We start from the raw sequence: 26105 nt of genomic DNA, 5'->3' as shown, positions 1-26105 counted from the left end.
TTAAGAATTGTACATGACAGACCAGATAGGCAATAGCACATCAGTCAAAGGTTCATGTTCCAGATTCAGGCAGTTACGAATTTGTTTCCAGCTCCTCCACCATACAGTAGGTGTGTAACTTCAGACTAGCCAATTTTTAAACTATTTAAACCTTAGTTTTCTAATGTATAAACTAAGATGAAGAGTATATTAACAAAAATAATTTACTTAATTCTACTATTTGCTAAATCGTGCATCATTTTAACTCAAACCTCACAACAAAACTCATAAAATAAGCAATATCATTCCCCTTTTCACATGAGAATATGTTTATATTTCTTGATGCTATTATTACAAGGATTTAATGAGGTAATAAAAATTATTTACAAGAGTGGCACATAGTAAATGCTTAATAACTGTTAGCTATTAAGATTTAAATTTTTTATCATTAAGATTTAAATAATGACTTCTCTATAATTCAGTAAAGGGAGAAATATTAACTAATTCATTTAACAGCATGAAAACTTAATTCAACATTTTACTGGAAATATTTAGAAAAGTTCTTATTTAGTCTTTGATATAATCACATAAAATGTGACAAAGCATACCTAATTTTTTTCTCCAGAGAAGAAATTTATTTACACAAAAGACATAGTCAAAAAGAACTTTTATACAGAAAAAGCATTAGAAATATATTAGAAATAACTTGAGAATAAATATATCTCCTAATTTCTTTTCTCAAGGTAGTCTGTAATGACTGAAGCAGGAATATAATTTTCTTCTATAAGACATCAACGACTTGTTTTTAAACATAATTATCATCAATTATATGCAAAATATATCCCTCTCTTAGGATAAAAATGTTACAGAGGCCTGTGAGAAACCCTTGGGAAGGTGGACTTTTGCCACTCATCCCAAGTATAAACAGCATCAATAGTTTCTAAAGAACTAACACTAGCTTGCCTTCAGCTGAAGGAGTCATGGCTGTGAGTTAGAGCTGATGCTAATAAGAAAAGAAACTGGAAGGAACAAGAGAAACTCTTGGCATGCCTCTGTCGGTCTTTTCCAGGCTCTTGTGAACCAGGCCCAAGGTAATGGTCTTGGAAAATAAGTGATAATCTTACATGACTCAGGAATGGGTACTGGCTAACCTGTAGGAATACTTAACATAACAACAAGAATATAAATTATACCTATAATTAGTCATTGCACAGATACCTTTGGTAAGTGTGGAGTGCAGAGTTTTACAGATGTTCATCAAATTAAAATTATGTTGTTCAAATCTCCCACATTTGTGGTTCTTGGCCCTGGCAACACATTAGAATCATTGAAGAGACTTCTCAAGGAAGCTCATGCCTGGGTCCATCCAGACCCATTTAATCAAAACCTCTGAATTCTCAGGCTCAGGAACAGAAAGTCCTAGGGAGGATGAATTTTTTAAAGTAACATGCATACATACATATGTCATAGCAAAAATTTTATCCTTTTTTATTATACCCTATTCTTTTATATTTTCAATTTCTCTTTTTGTTTGAAAATTTTCAATTTATTTATTTCATATCCTCTGCTTGTTCTATTATGTGCAGTTCTTGGGGATCTACTGCTATAGTGTATGTCTGCAGACTCTTATTCATGGTGATTTTTCACACTGTTAATTTCTGCAATGGAAATGGCTTGAAATGTTAACCTGGTACTCTCCAGGTTCAAGATAAATAGTATTTTTTCCTTCTCTTTATTAGCAAATTTTGCAAGATAATGATTTTTCCATATACTTATATTTTCAGTTACAAATTTCATGAAATGGGAGGTTTGGCTTTTAAAAGTTTTATGTACTATCCTTTGAAAAGCTAAGCAGTGTTATTAGTCATTAAGAATTTAATAAAAATTAGTTTACTATCACAGTTTTCCTCTGAATGTCCAGATTAGAAAGCAACAGAAAGTTCAAGGAAGAGAAAAAAGCCAAACCTTTGAAATAATTTATTTTTTGACTCAATTTCAATCTTTGATAACATATATTTTTCTTATTTGCAAATTGATTTGTATTCAATAATTTACAGTTATAGAAAAGAAAAATACATTTAAATATATATTTAATAAGTAATTTCTATTGAAAACAACAAAATTACATGGACACTCGGATAGTTCAAAATATGTGGCTTCCACAGTGACTGTATATTTGGAAGCTTTCTTTAAACAAAGCTTTACTCAGTACTACTGAATATAAAATGTATCAATTAGGAGCTACACTCACTCAAGAGTGAGTGACAGATATGGATTCTGCACAGTGAGGCAACTCCTGGGGGATAGGGTGGTGATAATCTACAGAGCCCAGGTGGAAACCACTACAGGAGGCATACATCACATCATCTTTGTTGGACACAGTGCTTCAAATGGGATTGGACTTTAATATTTATATGTAAATAAGGTAATACATATTTAATCAGTTTCTACATTATTTCAATATATATTGATAGTAAAAATATATTCAACAGTGACACGCATGGTAGAAGGTGGAAGCTCTCAGTGGAGCAGCCGTCCTCCACCGCCTACTCACGCCCCACTTCCTCCATCCTGCTCCGCCCCATCCCTGGCATCCCCATCTCCCTCCACAAGTGCCTGAGGGTAGAGTGGCCCTAACACCATCCCAGCATGAAGCCTGGGTCCCTGCAGAGGCTGAACTCAGCATCTCTTCCCTCTGCCATCACTGAGCTTCCCCGGAAACCAAGGAGAGAGTAGCACGACCACCAACCCCACCCACAACCACAATGCTACTACACTCATGAGGGACACCACTGGCCAAAGCCCCATCTGCCCTCAGGCCCGTGCACCAGGAGAGAAGATAAGATTACAGAGTAGAAGACCTTGAGCTCACCTCCTCCCACGAGAACACCAAAAACACAACTAACTGCTGAGCAACCATCAATGAAAAAGACTGGAACCTACCAAAGAGATATTCTACATCCAAAGACAAAAAAGAAATCACAACAAGATGGCAGGAGGGGCACACTCATGATATAATCAAACTCCATACCCCCCAGGGGTGGGCAACTCACAAACTGGAGAATAATTATATCACAGAAGTTCTCCCATGGGACTGAGAGTTCTGAGCCTTACATCAGGCTCCCAAGTTTCGGGGGTCTGGATGAAGAGCCCCAAGGGCATTTGGCTTTGAAGTCCAGTGGGTCTTGATCACAGGAGCTCCACAGGAATGGGGGAAACAGAGACACCACTCTTGGAAGACACACACAAGGTCTTGTGCACAACAGGACCCAGGGCAAAAACAGTGACTTCATATGAGCCTGGGCCTGACCTGCCTGCTGGTCTTGGATGGTCTCCTGGGTTGAAGGGAGGTTGGCTCTCGCTCTCTCTTGGGACATAAAAGCTGGTGACAAACATATCTGGAGTATTCATCTGAAGGCTGACATCTTGCTTGGGATATTAGCACCAAGACCTGGCCCCACCCAACAGCCTGTAGGCTCCAGTGCTTGGATCCCTCAGGCCAAACAACAAACAGGGTGGGAACACAGTCCCACTCATTAACAGACAGGTTGCCTAAAGACCTCCTGAGCTCAGAGCCACCTGTAGACATGCCCATTTACATGGCCCTGCCCACTAGAGGACCAAGACCCAACTCTACCCACCAATGGGCAGGTACTGGTCCCTCCCACCAGGAAGTCTATAAAATCCTCTAGACTAGCCTCACCTACCAGGAGGCAGAAACCAGAAGTAAGAAATATACAGCCCCACAGCTTGTGGAATTGAGTCTACAAACACATCAGAACCTACCCTTGGACCAGCTGGTACCTGAAGATTGGGTGATGAGAGGGGGGTGTACTGCTTGAACACATAGGACATCCCCCACAGAGGGACACTTCTCCCAGGTCAAGAAACATAACTAACCTTCCACATACATAAAAATACAAATAAAAGTTCAGACAAAATGAGATGGCAGAGGAATATGTTCCAGACAAAGGAACAAGATAAAACCCCAGAAGAACAACCAGTGACATGGAGATAGGCAGTCTACCTGAGAAAGAGTTCAGAGTAATGACCGTAAAGATGATTCAACAATTCAGGAAAAGAATGGATGCACAGAGCAAGAAGTTATAAGAAGTTTTCAACAAAGAATTAGAAAAAATAAACAACCAATCAGAGTTGAAGAATACAATAACTGCAGTGAAAATTACACTAGAAAGAATTAATAGCAGAATAAATGAGGCAGAAGAACAGATAAGTGAGTTGGAAGACAGAATGATGGAAATAACTGCCTTGGAACAGAATAAAGAATGAAAAGAAATGTGGAAATCTAAGAGACCTTTGGGACAACATCAAATGCACCAGCATTTGCACTATAGGGATCCCAGAAGGAAGAGAGACAGAGGGCCTGAGAAGATATTTCAATAGATAATAGCTGAAAACTTCCCTAACATGGGAAAGGAAGCAGTCACCCAAGTCTAGGAAGTGCAGAGAGTACCATTCAGGATCAACTCAAGGAGGAACATGCTAAGACACACTGTAATCAAACTGACAAAAATTAAAGAAAAAAATATTAAAAGCATCGAGAGTAAAGCAACAAAACATACAAAGGAACCCCCATAATGTTATCAGCTGATTTTTCAGCAGAAACTCTGCAGACCAGAAGGGAGTGGCATGCTATACTTAAAGTAATTAAAGGGAAAAACCTACAACCAAGAATACTCAGCAAGGCTCTCGTTCAGATTTGACAGAGAAATCAAAAGCTTTACAGACAAGCAAAAGCTAAGAGAATTCAGCACCACCAAACCAGCTCTACAACAAATGCTAAGGAACTTCCCTAGGAATAAAAGAAAAGGCCACAACTAGAAACAAGAAAATTATGAATGGGAAAGCTCACTGGTAAAGGAAAAACATCCAGTAAAGGTAGGAAATCATCCACACACACATATGATATCTAAATCAGTAATCGTGAGAATAGGAGAGTACAAATGCAGGATACTGGAAATGCATTTGAAATTAAGAGATCAGCAACTTAAACCAATTATGTATATATATAGATTGCTATATCAAAACCTCATGGTAACTGCAAAACAAAATATAGATATACACACAAATAAGAAAAAGGAATCCAAACACAAAACTAAAAATAGTCATCAAATCACAAGACAACAAAAGAGTAAAGGCAGAAAAAAAGACCTACAAAAACAAATTCAAAACAATTAACAAAATGGCAGTAAGAACATACATATCGATAATTACCTAAAACATAAATGGATTAAATGCTTCAACCAAAAGACGTAGACTAGCTGCAGGGATACAAAAACAAGACCCGTATGTATGCTGTCTACAAGAGACCCACTTCAGACCTAGGGACACATACAGACTGAAAGTGAGGGAATGGAAAAAGTTATTCCAGGCAAATGGAAATCAAAAGAAAGCTGGAGTAGCAATACTCATATCAGACAAAATAGACTTTAAAATAAAGACTGTTACAAGAGACAAAGAACGACACTACATAATGATCAAGTGATCAATCCAAGAAGGTATAGCAATTATATATGCACCCAACATAGGAGCACCTCAGTATATAAGGCAAATACTAACAGCCATAAAAGGAGAAATCAACAGTAACACAATACTAGTGGGGGACTGTAATACCCTATTTACATCATGCAGACAGAAAATCAGTAAGGAATAACAAGACTTAAATGACACATTAGGCTGGATGGACTTAATTGTTATTTATAAGCATTCCATCTCAAAGCAGCAGATTACACATTCCTTTCAAGTGCACATGGAACATTCTGCAGGATAGATCACATGCTGGGCAACAAAGAGAGCCTTGGTAAATTTAAGAAAACTGAAATCATATCAAGCAACTTTTCCAACCAAAACGCAATGAGATTAGAAATTAACTACAAGAAAAAAACCTGCAAAAAACAAACACATGGAGGCTAAACAATATGCTACTAAGAAACCAATGAATCACTGAAAAACTCAGAGGAAATCAAAAAATACCTAGAGGAAAATGACAATGAAAACACAACGATCCAAAACCTATGGGATTCAGCAAAAGCAGCTCTAAGAGGGCAGTTTATAGCAATACAATCTTACCTTAAGACACAAGAAAACTCTCAAACAAACTAACATTACACCTAAAGCAACTAAAGAACAACAAACAAAATCCAAAGTTAGAAGGAAAGAAATTATAAACAGAGCAGAAATAAATGAAATAGAGACTAAGAAAAACTAGAAAAGATCAACAAAACTAAAAACTGCTTCTTGGAAAGATAAACAAAATTGATGAATCTTGAGCCAGACTGATCAAGAAAAAAAAAAAGGAGAGGAAACAGATAATAAATTTAGAAATGAAAACAGAGAAGTTAAAATGGACACCACAGAAATACAAAGCAGCATGAGAGACTACTACAAGCAACTATACGCCAATAAAATGGACAACCTAGAAGAAATGGACAAATTCTTAGAACGGTACAATCTCCCAAGACTGAACCAGGAAGAAATAGAAAATATGAATAGACCAATAACAAGAACTGAAAATGAAACTGTTATTAAAACTCCCAACAGGGCTTCTCTGGTGGCGCAGTGGTTGGGAGTCTGCCTGCCGATGCGGGGGACACCGGTTCATGCCCCGGTCTGGGAAGATCCCACACGCCGCGGAGCGGCTGGGCCTGTGACCCATGGCTGCTGAGCCTGCGCGTCTGGAGCCTGTGCTCCGCAATGGGAGAGGCTCGTGTACTGCAAAAAAAAAAAAAAAAAAAAAAAAAACAACTCCCAACAAACAAAAGTCCAGGATCAGATGGCCTCACAGGTGAATTCTACCAAACATTTACACAAGAATTAACACTGATCCTTCTGAAACTATTCCAAAAAACTGCAGAGGAAGGAACACTACCAAACTTATTCTACAAGGCCACCATCACCCTGATACCAAAATCAGACTAATACACCAGAAAAAAAGAAAATTAGAGGCCAATATAGCTGATGAATAGATGCAAAAATACTCAACAAAATACTAGCAAACCAAATCCAACAATACATTAAAAAGGACCATACACCATGATCAAGTTTGTCCCAAGGATGCAGGATTTCTTAATATCCACAAATCAGTCAGTGTGATACCCCACATTAACATATGGAAGAATTACAAACCATGTGGTCATCTCAATAGATGCAGAAAAAGCTTTTGATGAAATTCAACAACAATTTATGATAAAAGTCTCCAGAAAGTGGGCATACAGGGAACATACCTCAACATAATAAAGGCCATATATAACAAACCTACAGCTAACATCATATTCAATGGTGAAAAGCTGAAAGCATTTCCTCTAAGATCAGGAACAAGACAAGAATGTCCACCTTCGCCACTTTTATTCAACACAGTATTGAAAGTCCCAGCTACGGCAATCAGAGAAATAAAAGGAATCCAAACTGGAAAAGCAGTAAAACTGTCACTGCTTGAAGCATGATACTATACATAGAGAATCCTAAAGGTGCTACCAGAAAACTACTAGAGCTCATCAATGAATTTGGTAAAGCTGAATTACAGATACAAAATTGATACACAGAAATCTGCTGAATTTCTATACACTAACAACAAAAGACCAGAAAAAGAAATTAAAGAATCTATCCCATTTACCATCACATCAAAAAGAATAAAATACCTAGGAATAAACCCACCTGGGGAGGAAAAGACCTGTACTCTGAAAACTATAAGATGCTGATGAAAGAAATCAAAGAAGACACAAATAGATGGAAAGATATACCATGTTCTTGGATTGGAAGAATCAATATTGTCAAAATGACTGTACTACCCAAGGCAATCTACAGATTCAGTGCAATTCCTATCAAATTACCAATTTCATTTTTCACAGAACTATAGCAAAATGAATGTCCAAAGCAATCTTGAGAAAGAAAAACAGAGCTGGAAGCATCAGGCTCCCTGACTTCAGACTATACTACAAAGCTATAGTCAACAAAACAGTATGGTACTGGCACAAAAACAGAAATATAGATCAATGGAACAGGATAGACAGCCCAGAAATAAACCCACACACCTATGGTCAATTAATCTATAACAAAGGAGGCAAGACTATATAATGGAGAAAACAGAGTCTCTTCAATAAACGGTGATGGGAAAACTAGACATCTACTTGTAAAAGAATGAAATTAGAACATTCTTTAACACCATACACAAGAATACACTCAAAATGGATTAAAGACCTAAATGTAAGACCTGATACTATAAAACTCTTAGAGGAAAACACAGAAAGAACACTCTTTGATACAAATTGCAGCAAGGTCTTTTTTGATCTGTCTCCTAGACTAATGGAAATAAAAACAAACAAAAGGGGTCTAATTAAACTCCAAAGCTTTTTCACAGCAAAGGAAACCATAAACAAAATGAAAAGACAACCCAGTGAATGGATGAAAATATTTGCAAACCACATAACCGACAAAGGATTAATCTCCAAAATCTACGAACACCTCATGCAGCTCAATATCAAAAAACAAACAACCCAATCAAAAAATAGGCAGAATATCTAAAAAGACATTTCTCCAAAGAAGACATACAGATGGCCAACAAGCATGTGAAAAGAGGCACATCATCACTAATTATTATAGAAATGCAAATCAAAACTACAATGAGGTATCACCTCACACTGGTCAGAATGGCCAACATCAAAAAGTCTACAGGAAAAGCTTCAAGATGGTGGAAGAGTAAGTTGTGGAGATCACCTTCCTCCCCACAAATACATCAGAAATATATCTACATGTGGAACAACTCTTACAGAATACCGACTGAATGCTGGCAGAAGACCTCAGACCTCCCAAAAGTCAAGAAACTCGCCACGTACCTGAGTAGGGCAAAAGAAAAAAGCAAAACAGAGACAAAAGAATAGGGATGGGACCTGCACCAGTGGGAGGAAGCTGTGAAGGAGGAAAGGTTTACACACACTAGGAAGTCCCTTCGCGGGCAGAGAATGCGGGTGGTGGAGTGGGGAAGCTTTGGAGCCATGGAGGAGAGTGCAGCAACAGGAGTGCAGAGGGCAAAGCAGAGAGATTCCTGCACAGAGGATTGGTGCCGACCAGCACTCACCAACCCGAGAGGCTTGTCTGCTCACCCGCCGGGGCGGGCGGGGGCTGGGAGCTGAGGCTCGGGCTTTGGAGGTCAGATCCCAGGGAGAGGACTGGGGTTGGCTGCGTGAACAGAGCCTAAAGGGGGCTAGTGCACCACGGCTAGCCGGGAGGGAGTCCAGGAAAAGATCTGGAACTGCCGAAGAGGCAAGAGACTTTTTCTTGCCTCTTCGTTTCCTGGTGCGCGAGGAGAGGGGATTAAGAGCTCTGCTTAAAGGAGCTACAGAGACATGCACGAGCTGTGGCTATCAGTGCGGACCCCAGAGATGGGCAAGAGACACTAAGGCTGCTGCTGCAGCCACCAAGAAGCCTGTGTGAAAGCACAGGTCACTCTCCACACCTCCCCTCCTGGGAGCCTGTGCAGCCCACCACTACCAGGGTCCCGTGATCCAGGGACAACTTCCCAGGGAGAACACACGGTGCACCTCAGGCTGGTGCAACGTCATGCCACTCCAGCCTCTGCCGCTGCAGGCTCGCCCCGCATCCGTACCCCTCCCTCCCCCAGGGTCTGAGTGAGGCAGAGCCAACGAAGCAGCTGCTCCTTTAACCCAGTATTGGCTGAGCGAAGAACACATGCCCTCAGATGATGTACACGCGGAGGTGGAGCCAAATCCAACGCTGAACCCCAGGAGCTGTGTGAACAAAGAAGAGAAAGGGAAATCTCTCCCAGCAGCCTCAGGAGCAGCAGATTAAATTGCCAGAATCAACTTGATGTACCCTGCATCTGTGGAATACCTGAATAGACAACGAACCATCACAAACTCAGGAGGTAGACTTTGGGAGCAATGATATATTTTTTTTTTCCCCTTTTTCTCTTTTTGTGAGTGTGTATGTGTATGCTTCCCTGTGTCATTTTGTCTGTATAGCTTTGATTTCACCATTTGTCCTAGGGTTCTGTCTGTCCATTTTTTTTCTTTGTTTCTTTTAGTATAGTTTTCATTGCTTGTTATGACTGGTGAATTTGTTTTTTGGTTTGGTTGTTCTTTCTTTCTTTCTTTTTAATTACTTAAAAAATTTTTTTAATAATTATTTTTTGTTTTTTATTTTAATAACTTATTTAATTTTATTTTATCTTATCTTTTTCTTTCTTTCGTTTTTCTCCCTTTTATTCTGAGCCATGTGGATGACAGGCTCTTGGTGCTCCAGCCAGGCATCAGGACTGTGCCTCTGAGGTGGGAGAGCCAAGTTCAGGACATTGGTCCACCAGAGACCTCCAAGCTCCACGTAATATCAAACAGCAAAAATCTCCCAGAGATATCCATCTCAACACCAAGACACAGCTCCACTCAACGACCAGCAAGCTACAGTGCTGGACATCCTATGACAAACAAGTAGCAAGACAGGAACACAACCCCACCCATTAGCAGAGAGGATGTCTAAAATCATAATAAGGTCACACACACCCCACAACACACAACCAGATGTGGACCTGCCCACCAGAAAGACAAGATCCAGCCTCATCCACCAGAACACAGGCACTAGTCCCCTCCACCAGGAAGCCTACACAAACCACTGAACCAACCTTAGTCACTGGGGACAGACACCAAAAACAAAGGGAACTATGAATCTGCAGCCTGTGAAAAGGAGACCCCGAACACAGTAAGTTAAGCAAGATGTGAAGACAAAGAAACACACAGCAGATGAAGGAGCAAGATAAAAACCCACCACACCTAACAAATGAAGAGGAGATAGGCAGTCTACCTGAAGAAGAATTCAGAATGATGATAGTAAAGATGATCCAAAATTTGGAAATAGAATGGAGAAAATACAAGAAACGTTTAACAAGGATCTAGAAAAACTAAAGAGCAGGCAAACAATCATGAACAACACAATAAATGAAATTAAAAATTCTCTAGAAGGGATAAATAGCAAAATAACTGAGGCAGAAGAACAGATAAGTGACCTGGAAGATAAAATAGTGGAAATAACTATTGCAGAGCAGAATGAAGAAAAAAGAATGAAAAGAATTGAGGACAGTCTCAGAGACCTCTGGGCCAATAATAAATGCAACAACATTCGAATTATAGGGGTCCCAGAAGAAGAAGAGAAAAAGAAAGGGACTGAGAAGATATTTGAAGAGCTTATAGTTGAAAACTTCCTTAATATGCGAAAGGAAGTAGTTAATCACGTCCAGGAAGCACAGAGAGTCCCATACAGGATAAATCCAAGGAGAAACACGCCAAGACACATATTAATCAAACTGTCAAAAATTAAATACAAAGAACAAATATTAAAAGCAGCAAGGGAAAAACAACAAATAAGATACAAGCGAATCCCCATAAGGTTAACAGCTGATCTTTCAGCAGAAACTCTGCAAGCCAGAAGGGACTGGCAGGACATATTTAAAGTGATGAAAGGGAAAAACCTACAACCAAGATTACTCTATCCAGCAAGGACCTCATTCAGATTTGATGGAGAAATTAAAACCTTTACAGACAAGCAAAAGCTAAGAGACTACAGCCCAACCAAACCAGCTTTACAACAAATGCTAAAGGAACTTCTCTAGGCAGGAAACACAAGAGAAGGAAAAGACCTACAATAACAAACCCAAAACAATTAAGAAAATGGGAATAGGAACATACATATCTATAATTACCTTAAATGTAAATGGATTAAATGCTCCAACCAAAAGACACAGACTGGATGAATGGATACAAAATGGGTATCCAATGGATACAAAAACAGGTATATATGCTGTCTACAAGAGACCCACTTCAGACCTAGGGACACATACAGACTGAAAGTGAGGGGATGGAAAAAGATATTCCATGCAAATGGAAATTTAAGAAAGCTGGAGTAGCAATTCTCATATCAGACAAACTACACTTTAAAACAAAGGCTATTACAAGAGACAAAGAAGGACACTACATAATGATCAAGGGATCAATGCAAGAAGAAGATATAACAATTGTAAATATTTATGCACCCAACATAGGAGCACCTCAAAACATAAGGCAAATACTAACAGTCATAAAAAGGGAAATCAACAGTAACACAATCATAGTAGGGGACTTTAACACCGCACTGTCACCAATGGACAGATCATCCAAAATGAAAATAAATAAGGAAACACAAGCTTTAAATGATACATTAAACAAGATGGACTTAATTGATATTTACAGGACATTCCATCCAGAAAAAACAGAATACACTTTCTTCTCAAGTGCTCATGGAACATTCCACGCGAGAGATCATATCTTGGGTCACAAATCAAGCCTTGGTAAATTTAAGAAAATTGAAATCATGTCAAGTATCTTTTCTGACCACAACGCTATGAGACTAGATATCAATTACAGGGAAAAAAAATCTGTAAAAAATACAAACACATGGAGGCTAAACAATACACTGCTTAATAACCAAGAGATCACTGAAGAAATCTAAGAGGAAATCAAAGAATACGTAGAAACAAATGACAATGAAAACACGACGACCCAAAGCCTATGTGATGCAGCAAAAGCAGTTCTAAGAGGGCAGTTTATAGCAATACAATCCTACCTTAAGAAACAAGAAACATCTCAAATAAACAACATAACCTTACACCTAAAGCAATTAGAGAAAGAAGAATAAAAAACTCCAAAGTTAGCAGAAGGAAAGAAATCATAAAGAACAGATCAGAATGAAAAAGAAATGAAGGAAATGATAGCAAAGCTCAATAAAACTAAAAGCTGGTTCGTTGAGAAGATAAAGAAAATTGATAAACCATTAGCCAGACTCAACAAGAAAAAAAGGAAGAAGACTCAAATCAGTAGAATTAGAAATGAAAAAGGGGAAGTAACAACTGACACTGCAGAAATACAAAAGATCATGAGAGATTACTACAAGCAACTCTATGCCAATAAAATGGACAAATTCTCAGAAATGCACAACCTTCCGAGACTGAATCAGGAAGAAATAGAAAATATGAACAGACCAATCACAAGCACTGAAATTGAAACTGTGATTAAAAATCTTCCAAAAAACAAAAGCTCAGGACCAGATACCTTCACAGGTGAATTCTATCAAACATTTAGAGAAGAGCTAACACCTATCCTTCTCAAAATCTTCCAAAATATAGCAGAGGGAAGAACACTCCCAAACTCATTCTATGAGGCCACCATCACCCTGATACGAAAATCAGACAACAATGTCACAAAGAACGAAAACTACAGACCAATAACACTGATGAACATAGATGCAAAAATCCTCAACAAAATACTAGCAAACAGAATTCAATAGCACATTAAAAGGATCATACACCATGACCAAGTGGGGTTTCTTCCAGGAATCCAAGGATTCTTCAATATATGCAAATCAATCAATGTAATAAAGCATATAAACAAATAGAAGGAGAAAAACCATATGATCATCTCAATAGATGCAGAGAACGCTTTTGACAAAATTCCACACCCATTTATGATAAAAACCCTGCAGAAAGTAGGCACAGAGGGACCTTACCTCAACATAATATAGGCCATATATGACAAACCTACAGTCAACATCATCCTCAATGATGAAACACTGAAACCATTTCCACTAAGATCAGGAACAAGACAAGGTAGCCCGCTCTCACCACTATAATTCAACATACTTTTGGAAGTTTTAGCCACAGCAATCAGAGAAGAAAAGAAGTAAAAGGAATCCAAACTGGAAAAGAAGAAGTAAAGCTGTCACTGTTTGCAGCTGACATGATACTATACATAGAGAATCCTAAAGATGCTACCAGAAAACTACTAGAGCTAATCAATGAATTTGGTAAGGTTGCAGGATACAAAATTAATGCACAGAAATCTCTGGCATTCCTATACACTAATGATGAAAAATCTGAAAGTGAAATTAAGAAAACACTCCCATTTACCACTGCAACAAAAAGAATAAAATACCTAGAAATAAACCTACCTAAGGAGACAAAAGACCTGTATGCAGAAAACTATAAGACACTGATGAATGAAATTAAAGATGACACAAACAGATGGAGTGATATACCATGTTCTTGGATTGGAAGAGTCAACATTGTGAAAATGACTCTACTACCCAAAGCAATCTACAGATTCAATGCAATCCCTACCAAACTACCACTGGCATTTTTCACAGAACTAGGGAAAAAAATTTCACAATTTGTATGGAAACACGAAAGACACTGAATAGCCAAAGCAATCTTGAGAAAGAAAAATGGAGCTGGAGGAATCAGGCTCCCAGACTTCAGACTATACTACAAAGCTACAGTAATCAAGACAGTATGGTACTGGCACAAAAACAAATACAGATCAATGGAATAGGACAGAAAACCCAGAGATAAACCCATGCACCTATGGTCACCTTATCTTTGATAAAGGAGGCAAGAATATACAGTGGAGAAAAGACAGCCTCTTCAATAAGTGGTGCTGGGAAAACTGGACAGCTACATGTAAAAGAATGAAATTAGAACACTCCCCAACACCATACTCAAAAATAAACTCAAAATGGATTAAGGACCTAAACGTAAGGCACACACTGTCAAACTCTTAGAGGAAAACATAGGTAGAACTCTATGACATAAATCACAGCAAGATCCTTTTTGTCCCACCTCCTAGAAAAATGGAAATAAAAAAAAAAGGAACAAATGGGACCTAATGAATCTAAAGCTTTTTCACAGCAAAGGAAATCATAAACAAGACCAAAAGACAACCCTCAGAATGGGAGAAAATATTTGCAAATGAAGCAACTGACAAAGGATTAATCTCAAAAATTTACAAGCAGCTCATGAAGCTCAGTATCAAAAAACCAACCACCCAATCCAAAAATGGGCAGAAGACCTAAATAGACATTTCTCCAAAGAATATATACAGATTGCCAACAAACACATGAAAGAATGCTCAACATCATGAAGCATTAGGGAAATGCAAATCAAAACTACAATGCGGTATCATCTCACACTGGTCAGAATGGCTATGATCAAAAAATCTACAAACAATAAATGCTGGAGAGGGTGTGGAGAAAAGGGAACCGTCGTCTCGCACTGTTGGTGGGAATGTAAATTGATACAGCCACTATGGAGAATAGTATGGAGGTTCCTTAAAAAACTAAAAATAGGGCTTCCCTGGTGGCACAGTGGTTGAGAGTCCGCCTGCCGATGCAGGGGACATGGGTTCGTGCCCTGGTCCGGGAGGATCCCACATGCCACAGAGCGGCTGGGCCCGTGAGCCATGGCCACTGAGCCTGCACACCCAGAGCCTATGCTCTGCAACGGGAGAGGCCAGAACAGCGAGAGGCCTGCGTACCACAAAAAAAAAAAAAAAAAAAAAAACTGAAAATAGAACTACCATATGACCCAGCATTCCCACTACTGGGCATATACCCTGAGAAAACCATAATTCAAAAAGAGTCATGTACCACAATGTTCATTGCAGCTCTATTTACAATAGCCAGGACATGGAAGCAATCTAAGTGTCCATTGACAGATGAATGGATAAAGAAGATGTGGCACATATATACAATGGAATATTACTCAGCGATAAATGATACGAAACTGAGTTATCTGTAGTGAGGTGGATGGACCTAGAGTCTGTCATACCGAGTGAAGTAAGTCAGAAAGAGAAAAACAAATACCGTATGCTAACACATATATATGGAATCTAAAAAAAAAAAAAAAATGGTCATGAAGAACCTAGAAGCAGGACGGGAATAAAGATGCAGACCTACTAGAGAATGGACTTGAGGACACAGGGAGGGGGAAAGGTAAGCTGGGACAAAGTGAGAGAGTGGCATGGACATATATACACTACCAAATGTAAAATAGATAGCTAGTAGGAAGCAGTTCATAGCACAGGGAGATCAGCTCAGTGCTTTGTGATCAGCTAGAAGGGTGGGATTGGGAGGGTGGGAGGGAAGGAGATGCAAGAGGGAAAAGATATGGGGATATATGTATAACTGATTCACTTTGTTATAAAGCAGAAACTAACACACCATTGTAAAGCAATTATATTCCAATAAAAATGTTAAAAAAAATTAAGGTAAAAACAAGGTATTTAAAAAAACAGTAAAAGACACTTGCACCCCAATGTTCATTGAAGCACTATTTACAACAGCCAGGTCATGGAAACAACCTAAATGACCATCGACAGACAAATGCATAAAGAAGATGTGGTACATATATACAATGGAATATTACTCAGCCATGAAAAGGAACGAACTTGGGTCATTTGTAGAGATGTGGATGCATCTAGAAACTGTCATACATAGTGAAGTATGTCAGAAAGAGAAATATCATATATTAACGCATATATGTGGAACACAGAAAATGGTACAGATGAACCGGTTTGCAGAGCAGAAATTAAGACACAGAAGTAGAAGACAAACATATGGACACCAAGGGGGCAAAGTGGCGGGGGGTGAGGGTGGTGGTGGTGGGATGAATTGGGAGATTGGGATTGACATGTATACACTGATGTGTATAAAATGGATTTCTAATAAGAAAATAAATAAACATTTTTTTAAAAAAAGTCTACAAACAATAAATCCTGGAGAGGGTGTGGAGAAAAAGGAACCCTCCTACACTGTTGGTGCAAATGTAAACTACTGTGGAGAACAGTATGGAGGTTCTTGAAAAAACTAAAAACAGAGCTACCATATGATCCTCCAATTTCACTCCTGGGCATATATCTGGAGAAAACCATAATCTGAAAAGATACATGCACCCCAATGCTCATAGCAGTAATATTTACAATAGCCAAGACATGGAAGCAACCTCAACGTCCATCAACAGATGAATGGATAAAGAAGAAGTGGTATATATATATATATACACACACATACACACACACAATGGAATATTACTCAGCCATAAAAAAAGAATGAAATAATGCTCTTTGCAGTAATATGGATGGACCTAGAGATTATCATACTCAGTGAAGTAAGCCAGACAGAAAAAAATAAATATCATGATATCACTTATTTGTGGAATCTAAAAAAATATATGCAAATGAACTTATTCACAAAACATAAATAGACTTACAAACATAGAAAACAAACTTATGGTTACTAAAGAGGGGGTAAATTAGGATTTGGGGATTAAAGTATGCACACTACTATATATAAAATAGATAACGAACAAGGACCTACTGTATTACACAGGGAACTATACTAAATATCTTGTAATAACATGTAATGTAAGAGAAATTTTAAAAAGAATATATATAAAACTGAACCGCTTTGATGTATACCTGAACCTAACACAACACTGTAAATTTACCATATTTCAATAAAATTTTTTTAATTAAAAAATTTTTTTAAATGTTTAAGTGACATTCATATTTTAACGTCCAACTCAAATGCTCATCAACCAAAGTCTTGAATCATTTTTTTGGTGCTTCAAAGGAAAAACTACCCATACTTCAGACAAAATGTCCTTGCAGAAAATAATTTGTCCCTAGGGAGGCAGGTGTTGCTAACTCAAATACTGTACAACGAAATGTCTGAAGCTATCATACTTTTGATATATAACAAACGCTCATCTTAAGATAAGCATTATACTGTTGATTTCCAGTTTATTTCTCCTTATAAGTACATCATCTGGCAGCACATCCTAGTAAAACTTCACATCATTATGTTCTCCTCCTAAGAAAAACTCTACCTGGTTCATGATAATATGAATCACGATACAGTTTGGATTTTTAAAAACCCCAAAACATATTTTACCATGAATTTCTTACATAAGACAACATGAATATTAAACAAAATATTGTTTAGAAGCCCTGGTTTTTACTATTGAGGAAAGGATCCTATGAAAACCATCATTATTATCACATGGAAATCAGATTCGACGTCTTTGGGAAACTAGGAAAACTTGCTCTTCTTAGGAATAAAAGCCAAATATTTATTTAAGTAATTTTTCTATTTTCTTTGTTTTTCAGAACTGAAAACCTGGAGGCTGTTCAACTAGAAGCTAAGAGCAAATTATATTACAAGGACAAAGTGTGTTTAATCAAAATGGTTCGTGAAGTTAGCATTTAAAAATGAAACAGAAAAATATGATAACAGAACTAACTCAGTCAAATATGGGCTAAAAATACCTTTGTCAGTTGTCTCTGGGTAACAATTAAATATTACAAATAAATTAGAAAAACCAAAATATAATCACAAAATTCAATGGTCTTATGATAAAAGGGTTCTTCATTTTTTTTTTCTTTTTACCATTCCTTCTATTTTAGTTCTGGCTTTTGTCTCCTCTGCCTATTTTAATGTATGAGTATCCCCCCAAGATTCTGTATTTAGCCCTTTGCTTTTTTTTTTTTTAACTAGGAAGGAAGTATACTACTTCCTTGCAGTCTTTCATCTATTCCCATCACATCAGCTCTTCTTCACCTCTTCATGCACTCCTCTCAAACTGCCAGCCTGCTGCACATCTCCAACAGATGTTATATATGCCAAATGTGTCTGCAACAGAACATCTTTCCTTCAAATCAACCAGTGTCCGGATTTCACTCTGTTTATGACTTTACCACTCTCCAAGTTACTTGGGCATAAGGCTTTAGATTTTTTTTTAATCTTTTTTTTTTTTTTTTTTTTGCAGTATGCGGGCCTCTCACTGTTGCGGCCTCTCCCGTTGCGGAGCACAGGCTCCGGACGCACGGGCTCAGTGGCCATGGCTCACGGGCCCAGCCGCTCCATGGCATGTGGGATCTTCCCGGACCGGGGCACGAACCCGTGTCCCCTGCATCGGCAGGCGGACTCTCAACCACTGTGCCACGAGGGAAGCCCTAAAATCTTTTTCTTCATTTCCACACCATTCCCCTAAGTCCTCCACTGAAGATCAACCAGTTCAACTCCTGAAAATCTTTCAGTTTTGAGTGGCCCTAAATATCACCTTAGGGATACTTTGTTTTGTCCCCCTATATGGGATACCTGTCAGAAAGCCTATGAATATGCTTTAAAGTATAGATTATAGTACCTAGAGAAAAGGTTGGTTGAGGGTGCAGAGAAGCTTGCAATTCACCATTTCCAGGAAACTCAAATATGCAGAGACTGGATCACACACCCTAATTGAATAAAAGTTAATGCATCTAGTGTACACACATGCTATAGTTAAAGGTTGTGCATGTTTATCTTTGCATCACAGGTATAAAAAAAAGCAGAAGAGACTACGTTAAATGACTTTCACCACAATGACTACATATTAGGCTTATCAGTGACTACATTTCAGCCTTAATTTTTTAAGATTTAAATTTCTGATTCAATGATAAATGGTGATGTTCCCTACTGAATTTTTCATATCTTCATTGTGGCCCTTAACACATTTATAATACGAGTTTTCTTGTCTGTCTCCTAGGGCAAGAGTGCTCTATACAGGATTACATTTCATTCTTTTTTGTATTTCCAGCACTTAACACAGTGCCTGATCCAAAATGTGTGTTGGATGAATTAACTTATATTGACTATTAGTCAATAAAGTTATGGTGACTTTTCTATTACTAAGAATAAAAAAGATACTGTGCTCAACTGTGTTATTAAAAATTGGAATGTAAAAGGAGTTAATTTTTTTCCAAATAAATATAGAAACAGTTCTAAGACTCCTTTTTTATACTCATAAACCCTTTTTAATCTGGCTACTCTTTGTCAATGTCTTGAAACTTCAAGTATCAATATTTGAGAGTTGGCTTCATCCTCCTTTTAGTACTGCCAATTTGGTCTTTCCTCAAAAATTCATCAAATCTTATTCATTGCTCCAGTTCAAAATATAAATGTGCATATTTGAAAATTTAATATCCAAATATTCTAAAATTATAATTGTTAGACTAATCTCACTAAAAGACCAACTAGTTGAGGCTTTTAATACCTTCTTCATGTTTGTCTTAATAGAAGAATAAAGGAGAAAAAGATGTAAAAGCTTACAGGAAAAAAATCCATTTGCTGATTAAAGACAATATTCAAAATCAATGGAAAAATATATATTTTTTTAATTCACTGTTTTGCCACAGAACCAGTTAAAGCAAGATCTTTGGACTTAAAATAGTAATGTCTAGGGCTTCCCTGGTGGCGCAGTGGTTGAGAGTCCGCCTGCCGATGCAGGGGACACGGGTTCGTGCCCCGGTCCGGTAGGATCCCACATGCCGCGGAGTGGCTAGGCCCATGAGCCATGGCCGCTGAGCCTGCACGTCCGGAGCCTGTGCTCCGTAACGGGAGAGGCCACAACAGTGAGAGGCCCGCGTACCGCAAAAAAAAAAAAAAAAAAAAAAAATAGTAATGTCTAAAATTCAAATGTAGGGCATTTATAGTTTTGTGATGTAAACTTCTCTCATCCCCTGAACTTACGTCAGGTCTATTGCAAACACTAATTCCTTGGTTGGGAACTGTCAAAAAATTTTTTTGGAAACCAGCAATCACTATCTGCCAAACCTGATGCAGTATATACGGTACAGAATAGGGACAATGGATGTGAGATACAAAGATAATCCACAAAGAGACCCGACTCTGTGGAAATAAGAACAAAAGAGGACCAGGAAGAAGTGAATAATCAACTTCATCCCAAAAAGAGTGGGAAAGACACAGGCCACCTCTATTTATGGAAAGAGCCTCGAGCCAATTGTATTTGACTCTCAGACAATAGGCATTTTAATAAACACCTGGATTACCTAGCTTTGAAAGTAAAAGAAATATGAACAAAAACGCTCTAAGATTACAAACTTAAGAAAGGAAGTGTCAGTATTATGCAGCATTTGGCAGAGATCTTTGGAGCTTGAGCGTGCATTTGCGTACGATGAAACTGACCCAGAACTGCCTTTGTGAGGCATGGGGTTGAGGAGTTGGCTCCTCCTATAGGACCTACTGAGTCTACTGAGAGGCAGAAATGGAACAGCCATTCATTCAGACCATCCTGATTCGGTTCCTTCATTTTTATTAGATGATTTCAAACCTGTTTTGTTTGTTTGCATTGGTTGATTTCAAGTCAATCTATTTGCTTTTAATCAGCAAAATCGCTCTGTCCTCCAGGACCATGGCAGAGAATATGACCTCATATATTTCACTACCTCCAACTGTTATCAAAATCAAAGGTACAAAAAGTAACATTCCCAAAGGACGATAGCTTAAAAAATATGTACTTTATTCATCTCTATAATTGCCTAGATTTTAATCCTGGATCAAACCAAAACGTCATTCATTAAACTGAAAAAATATGTGGACAGTATTTTTGTGGTGTGTGTGTGTTTGGACAAGTTGCTCTACTCCAATAAAATTGCTTTTACGGAACTGGGCTTTCTTGTGATGCCCTCTGCTTACTTGCTTTTGGTCTTATGGGTGAGATATATTGCGGAAGTTGTCTCTCACATCACTCAGCCAGCCCTTCATAAGCCCCTGGGGAGACTTCCTCAGACCGTCAATGCAAGGAAGAGCTTTGCCTCTCCTAATCAAATGACACATTCTTATTTTATAGACCATTCAAGTCCCACGAATACCTGCCCATCTAAGGAAATTTATTCAATTAAGTTTTCATTTTCATTTTAACTTCTTTTATCTCTTCTCAAATGAATTTAAAATAAGAACACTGTAAAAGACTCACCATTAAAGTGGAATACTTTTATATATATATATATATATATATATTTTTTTTTTTTTTTTTTTTTCCTGTATGTTTCCAGAGAGATGAACCAAACTACAGCCTCTGTAGTTTCCTGTCTTCTTAAAACAATCAGGTCTCTTTGAAGGGACCACTTAGTAACAGTTCTCCTAGCTCTAATATTTCCCTTCACCTCATCTTTTGTGCATAAAATCGTATCAGTTGGCTGCCCTTGACCAACTTGGGTCCTCAGTCTTCTTGGTCAATGATTCCTGGCCTGAAAATTTCTAACCTCGCCATGTGCCTGCTCTTTGTCTGGCACCCATCTCTGTCCTGAGTCATCTTACCCCAAGCTGTGCATCAACTACACCAGCTGCCTCTACCTTGATCAATCTGGCAAACAGGAAGAAATGGCCAAAACAAAAAACGAAAAAAAAGAAAGCAAGACTTACAAGTTTATGAGAAGAAAAAAGTCCTAAAACTCAGTTTGATTATACTTTACCTAGATACCTTTAGAAATCCAATTTGCTTTATATGTCTATTCATGCACTTTATTTAAAATGTAAAATATAAATGCCATTCAGAAATTTTAGATACAACTGAATTCAAAAGGAGATAATATTCTAGTAAATGCTCTCTTTTCTCTGGTTATTACCTTCAGAAAAATCTACCCTGAAATATAGACAATTTAAATATTATCTTCAAAAAACTGTTATCCTCACTGGACAGCCATGTGTACATCAATGAAGTTAGAACACTCTCTCACACCATACACAAAATATAAACTCAAATGGCTTAAAGACTTAAATATGAGACATGACACCATGAAACTCCTAGAAGAGAACATAGGCAAAACATTCGCTGACATAAATAGCACTGATGTGTTCTTAGGTCAGTCTCCCAAGGCAATGTAAATACAAGCAAAAATAAACAAATGAGACCTATAAATCAAACTTATAAGATTTGTAGAGCAAAGGAAACCATAAACAAAAACAAAAGACAACCTATAGACTGGGAGAGAATTGCAAATGATGTGACTGACAAGGGCTTAATTTCCAAAATATACAAACAGTGCATACAACTCAATTTCAAAAAACAAACAACCCAATCCAAAAATGGACAGAAGACCTAAACAGACATTTCTCCAAAGAAGACATGCAGATGGACAACAGGCACATGAAAAGATGCTCACCATCACTAATTATTAGAGAACGGCAAATCAAAACTACAATGAGGTATCACCCCACACCAGTCAGAATGGCCATCATCAAAAAGTCTACAAATAATAAATGCTGGAGAGGATGTGGAGAAAAGGGAACCCTCTTGCACTGTTGGTGGGAATGTAAATTGGTGCAGCCACTATGGAGAACAGTGTGGAGGGTCCTCAATAAACTAAAAATAGTTACTGTCTGATCCAGCAATGCCACTCCTGAGCATATACTTGGAAAAGATGAAAACTTTAATTCAAAAAGATACATGCACCCCAATATTCATGGAGGCACTTTTTACAATAGCCAGGACATGGAAGCACCCTAAGTGTCCATCCACAGATGAATGGATAAAGAAGATGTGATACACACACACACACACACACAATGGAATATTAGTCAGCCATAAAAAAGAATGAAATAATGCCATTTTCAGCAACATGTATGTAGAGATTATCATACTAAGTCAGACAGAGAAAGATAAATATTATGATATCACTTTTATGTGGAATCTAAAAAATAGTACAGATGAACTTATTTAAAAAACCCAAACTCACAGACATAGAAAACAAACTTATGGTTACCAAAGGGAAAGGGGGGGAGGGATAAATTGGGAGTATGGGATTAACAGATGCACGCTACCATATATAAAACAGATAAACAACAAGAATTTACTGTATAACACAGGGAACTGTATTCAATATCTTGTAATAAAAAAGAATAGAAAAGAACAGAAAAGAATAGAAAAAAAGGAATATACACACACACACACACACACATACATATATATATGTATAACCAAATCACACTGCTGTACACCTGAAACTAACACAATATTGTAAATCAACTATACTCCAATTTAAAAAAAACTGTTATTCTCAAGCCATCCAGTACATATATGCACTTGCCATCAATGTGTAGGTGGAAGAAAAGCAAATTCCAATATAAGCTCAAAAGAAACATTAATAGAAAAATAACAAGTGAAAAAAAATATTTAAGAATTGTTTTATTTCAGATGATCAAAGTTTCTTTAAGGAAGAGGTCATTCAACAGTTATTTCCTAAGTCATTCTATAAGGTCAGCATCACCTTGATAGCAAAGTCAGAAAAAAGATAATAAAAGCAGAAAAGAAAACTACACACAGATATTTCTCACAAATATCAATGTTAAAATCCTCAACAAAATACTAGCAAACCAAATTCAGTAAAATATTAAAAGAATTATATACCATGACCATGTGGGATTTATTCCTGGAATGCAAGGATGGTTCAACATATGAAAATCAATCAATGTAATACACCACATTAATAGAATGAAAGGAAAAAGCCATATGATTATTTCAATTGATGTAGAAAAAGCATGTGACCAAATTCAACACCTTTCATGATAAAAACACTTAACAAACTAACAACAGAAGCAAATGACCTCAACATAATCAAGGGTTACTGTACTGATAAATACAGTGTCATGTTTAGATTAATAACCTACGTCAAGGAAACTAGACTCATTAAAAATCTCCACAAGGAGTACTTACCTGCCAAAATTTTCTTGAACTGTCTAAACCATACGTCACAGTGGTCTTCACTTAAATTAATAAGATCAAGTGTAGAATCCTTTAATTTATTTTGTTCCTTTTTCAAACATATGAAGAGTGTGATTCCTAATAAAGTACCACTTCTCTGCTGTTTAACTGAATAACGCCGTTTCAGTTTGACAGAGAATATGTCTTTGAGTTCAATAAATTCTTCTTTATGTAGAAAATTATACTTGGAATCACCTGAAAAGAAATTAAATTTTCTAATCAAAACCACTGTGTCTATATCTTATATGTATGACTAATAAATAGTGAAAACCCACAAAATCGTTATCATCTGTTATTTTACTGATTATGCTTTATGTCAAGTCCTGTATGAGATGGGTGGGGATAAAAAAAGAAAAATTGGGTCTATTTTCCCATAAATAGAAGAAGTGGAAGGGAGTCCCTGCCACACAAGGCCTAGGACATTCAGAATCTGAGAATATTCAATGTATGAAGAATTCCAGGAACATAAACAAAGCAACATTTCAATAATAATAAGTGAGTATCATGCAAGAGGCTTCCTGGTACTTACAAGGACAGAGTAAAGTAACGGAAAGAAGAGAATTCACTAACAGAAGTGAGTTTATGACAGGTTGTTGAAGGCAACATGTAAAGGAAAGAAAATTTACATTCTAGGGAAAGTAACACATATGCAAAAAGGAAACAGAGCAAGATTACTGTGAGCAGAAAGCATTATGAATGCCTGCTATTCTAAAAAGAAAGATGCACCTGAATCTTACTATAGTCAGACTTTATTTTATAGTGGCATGAAATTTTACTGGTTATGTTTAAACACAGGTCAGAAAACACCTGTTGTTGTGATAATGGACTTTTTCAACTGACTCTCAAAGTAGAAGTGTTTTATACTTTAAAAATAGTACTTTCAAAACTTCCACTCTGGCCCACATGGAATCACAGGGAATGCTTTTACCTTCTGCCTGAAACGACTAAAAGAGCACACCAGAGAAAGGAAACATCAGTTTCAGACATGGGACATTAGGTAGCACGGGACAGTGATTCCTGAGAGGGGGAAAACAAAGAAGCCATATGATTACAAGCCGACTGTCCCAGGCCACAGGGAGCGGAACCCTGGTGGAGTCTGGTTGTCTCCCTGAGTTGAGGGGGACTGAGGAGCCAGGAAAGCCAAGATGACTTAGAGTTCACTTGGAAAATTATTATAAAAAGAAAGAGAACTCTATAGATCTTCCCCCTGAATCTTCAGCTGAGCATGGATCTGTATATGTGTGAGGCCAGGGAAAGAATTACCCAAAGGATTAGAGAGAACAACACTCAGAGATCACACAGGTGTTTCCACCAGCCAAAGTGGAAAAATAATGAAATTCGTGGGACTTTGGGGAGAGCACTTAAAAAAGTATTGTCTCGTTAGTGAGCTGACCAAAGGCTGCTCTGATTCCACCTAACAAAGCTTAAGAGCAACCCTCAAAAGGATTCAAGTGTTTCCAAGTAACTTAACATCCTAGAACAAAGCTCAAGAGTATTTACTGGAGCTGCAATGAACATTTTGGTACATGACTCTTTTTGAGTTATGGTTTTCTCAGGGTATATGCCCAGTAGTGGGATTGCTGGGTCATATGATAGTTCTATTTTTAGTTTCTTAAGGAATCTCCATACTGTTCTCCATAGTGGCTGCATCAATTTACATTCCCACCAACAGTGCAAGAGGGTTCCCTTTTCTCCC

General features: G+C 37.7%; 1 protein-coding gene across 3 annotated transcripts in view; it reads right to left on the bottom strand.

Moving 5' to 3' along the window:
• The window catches only part of CERKL (CERK like autophagy regulator), a 147323-nt gene that overhangs the window by 79540 nt on the left and 41678 nt on the right, over nt 1–26105 (bottom strand). For 2 of the 3 annotated variants that reach the window (XM_060016492.1, XM_060016494.1), the window contains exon 2: nt 24362–24604. The exons of the other annotated variant lie outside the window; for it this stretch is intronic. In XM_060016492.1, the coding sequence (XP_059872475.1) occupies nt 24362–24604 (243 nt within the window). The remainder of the gene's footprint in view (nt 1–24361; nt 24605–26105) is intronic. 3 annotated transcript variants of the gene reach the window in all.

The sequence above is a fragment of the Delphinus delphis genome, chromosome 7 (genome assembly GCF_949987515.2).
Source record: "Delphinus delphis chromosome 7, mDelDel1.2, whole genome shotgun sequence".
Classification (NCBI taxonomy): domain Eukaryota; kingdom Metazoa; phylum Chordata; class Mammalia; order Artiodactyla; family Delphinidae; genus Delphinus; species Delphinus delphis.
The sequence above is the reverse complement of the archived record's forward strand: the minus strand, read 5'-3'. Positions and strand labels throughout refer to the sequence as shown.